Below are 2,500 nucleotides of genomic sequence, written 5' to 3'. Positions count from 1 at the left end.
GAGAGAGAGAGAGAGAGAGAGAGAGAGAGAGAGAGAGAGAGAGAGAAAGTTCAATTAAGACATTCCGAGATATTTCTCAGTTATTGAAGGTCCCCTTGCAATAGCACGCCCCTTAAGAAGTTGAAAATGGATATAGAGGAAAGAAAACATAGTACAAAAATAAATAAATACGATAAAAGGAATAAGCAACACATGAAAAAATAAATGTTTTTCTTGAAGTCATTAGTTTTTATGAGAGAGAGAGAGAGAGAGAGAGAGAGAGAGAGAGAGAGAGAGAGAGAGAGAGAGAGAGAGAGAGATTATTTAAAGTCCCCTACACAAGATATAGGCCTCTAGACTTCTTCAGGCCTTATGACTTGTGATACCATTAAAAAACTCTTGTCACAATATTTATATATAATAATATATATATATATATATATATATATATATATAGATATATATATATATATATGTATATATGTACGTACACCACAACATATAACCGCTGTGAAAAAAAAAAATGTACCGATAAAAACAAGATTGTCCACTGAAACCATCTACGTTCCATTTTGCTGACATAAATCATAAACACAATCAATGAAGACAAAACTGGAAGATAAAAAGGCCCAGGCAAGGAAGCTGACGCTTCAAAAAGCATCAGATCAGACATAGGAGAAGGAAGGAAGCTTTGTCCATTCAGGAGAGATGCTTTGCAAATCAAGAGTTGCGGGCAAGATCCATAAGAGAGACTGGGAGGACGGGTGTGTGTGTGTATGTATGTATGTATGTGTGTGTGTATATATATATATATATATATATATATATATATATATATATATATATATATATCCCCCCCCCCCAAGAAATAAATCAAAATCAACACGTTTACCTTGGCCCACTCATAAATAGGGGTCGGCGTTCCGCCGTCGATGGGACAGGTGAGTTTGACGTCCTCGCCAGCCGTGGCGGTCTTGGCTTCGCTCTCTCGGTTCGTGGTCCTCCTGGGCGCATCTGCGGAGAGGGACAGAGAGCGCGTAAGAGATCAGTCAACGTTTTCGTGAGTTCTCATGAAAAATTGATTTTTCTGAAATTTCTTATTATTATTATTATTATTATTATTATTATTATTATTTATACTTAAATGGCAAATTTAAAAAACATGATATAAATATAAGTATAACATACGTATATGTATATATACATAACATGCAAACTTTATATATATATATATATATATATATATATATATATATATCTATAGTATATATATATATATATATATATAATATGAGCATGCAATATAAAATATAGTTAAGTACATAAAAAAATTCTGTGTAAATGTCACGAAAATAAAACTTCAACAAATGAAAAGATGAAAACAAGATAAAAATATGCAAAATAAATTCAGAAAATTACAAAAATATTTCAATAAACGTAAAAAAACTTATAAATCAAAACCATATAAAGATTGATAAAAATAGAGCCAAAATTTTAGGATTAAAAAAAAAAAAAAACCAAAAACAAAAAAAAACGAAAGAATGACGACAGGCCACGCTGGAACCTAACCTTATCTCCAAACTTTAAAAATACCTTGATCCCTAAAAAAGAAATAAAAAATAAAGAAATTCCTGAAATGGGAATCGAATGGAAATGTGATGTATTCCCTTAACACACTTGGCACTGGAACCGAGTGCCATTCACTGTCTAACACCCCCCCCCCCCCCGCCCCAAAACACCCCAACAAATCCCCACTCCCACATTAAATCTCGTCCCAATAAATCTGGGCCATAATCTCCCAATAGGGAGTTTAATCCCCTCTCCCTACCCCCTCCCTAATGTTTGGGGCAAATGAAAAGGAAAATCCCATTCGTTCCCGATATGGGGGGGAGGGGATTGGGTGGAGGGGGTGAGGGGAGACAGGAATGATATTCCAAAGCCCAAGATAATTAAAACCAAGTACATTATGAACGGGGAGGTTCGAATTCCGCCGGAGTTAATAGAGAGAGAGAGAGAGAGAGAGAGAGAGAGAGAGAGAGAGAGAGAGAGAGAGAGAACGAAATACATTAGAAATATAGACAAGGAACTGAAATTATTCCTTGGTATTAGTCTGAGAGAGAGAGAGAGAGAGAGAGAGAACGAAATACATTAGAAATATAGACAAGGAACTGAAATTATTCCTTGGCATTAGTCTGAGAGAGAGAGAGAGAGAGAGAGAGAGAGAGAGAGAGAGAGAGAACGAAATACATTAGCAATATAAACAAGGAACTGAAATTATTCCTTGGTATTAGTCTGAGAGAGAGAGAGAGAGAGAGAGAGAGAGAGAGAGAGAGAGAGAACGAAATACATTAGAAATATAAACAAGGAACTGAAATTATTCCTTGGTATTAGTCTGAGAGAGAGAGAGAGAGAAGAAAATACATTAAAAATATAGAGAAGGAACTGAAATTATTCCTTGGTATTAGTCTGAGAGAGAGAGAGTACGAACAAGAGATCACAAACATCTAACAGAGAGAGAGAG

General features: G+C 35.2%; 1 protein-coding gene across 1 annotated transcript in view; it reads right to left on the bottom strand.

Moving 5' to 3' along the window:
* LOC135203578 (fibroblast growth factor receptor-like 1) overlaps nt 1–2,500 on the bottom strand; it is a 262,550-nt gene that overhangs the window by 88,088 nt on the left and 171,962 nt on the right. The window contains exon 4 of the mRNA XM_064233335.1: nt 872–993. Within this exon, the coding sequence (XP_064089405.1) occupies nt 872–993 (122 nt within the window). The remainder of the gene's footprint in view (nt 1–871; nt 994–2,500) is intronic.

Source organism: Macrobrachium nipponense, chromosome 24 (assembly GCF_015104395.2).
Source record: "Macrobrachium nipponense isolate FS-2020 chromosome 24, ASM1510439v2, whole genome shotgun sequence".
NCBI classification, from domain to species: Eukaryota; Metazoa; Arthropoda; class Malacostraca; order Decapoda; family Palaemonidae; genus Macrobrachium; species Macrobrachium nipponense.
Note: the sequence above shows the minus strand (reverse complement) of the source record. Positions and strands in the feature narration are given on the sequence as shown.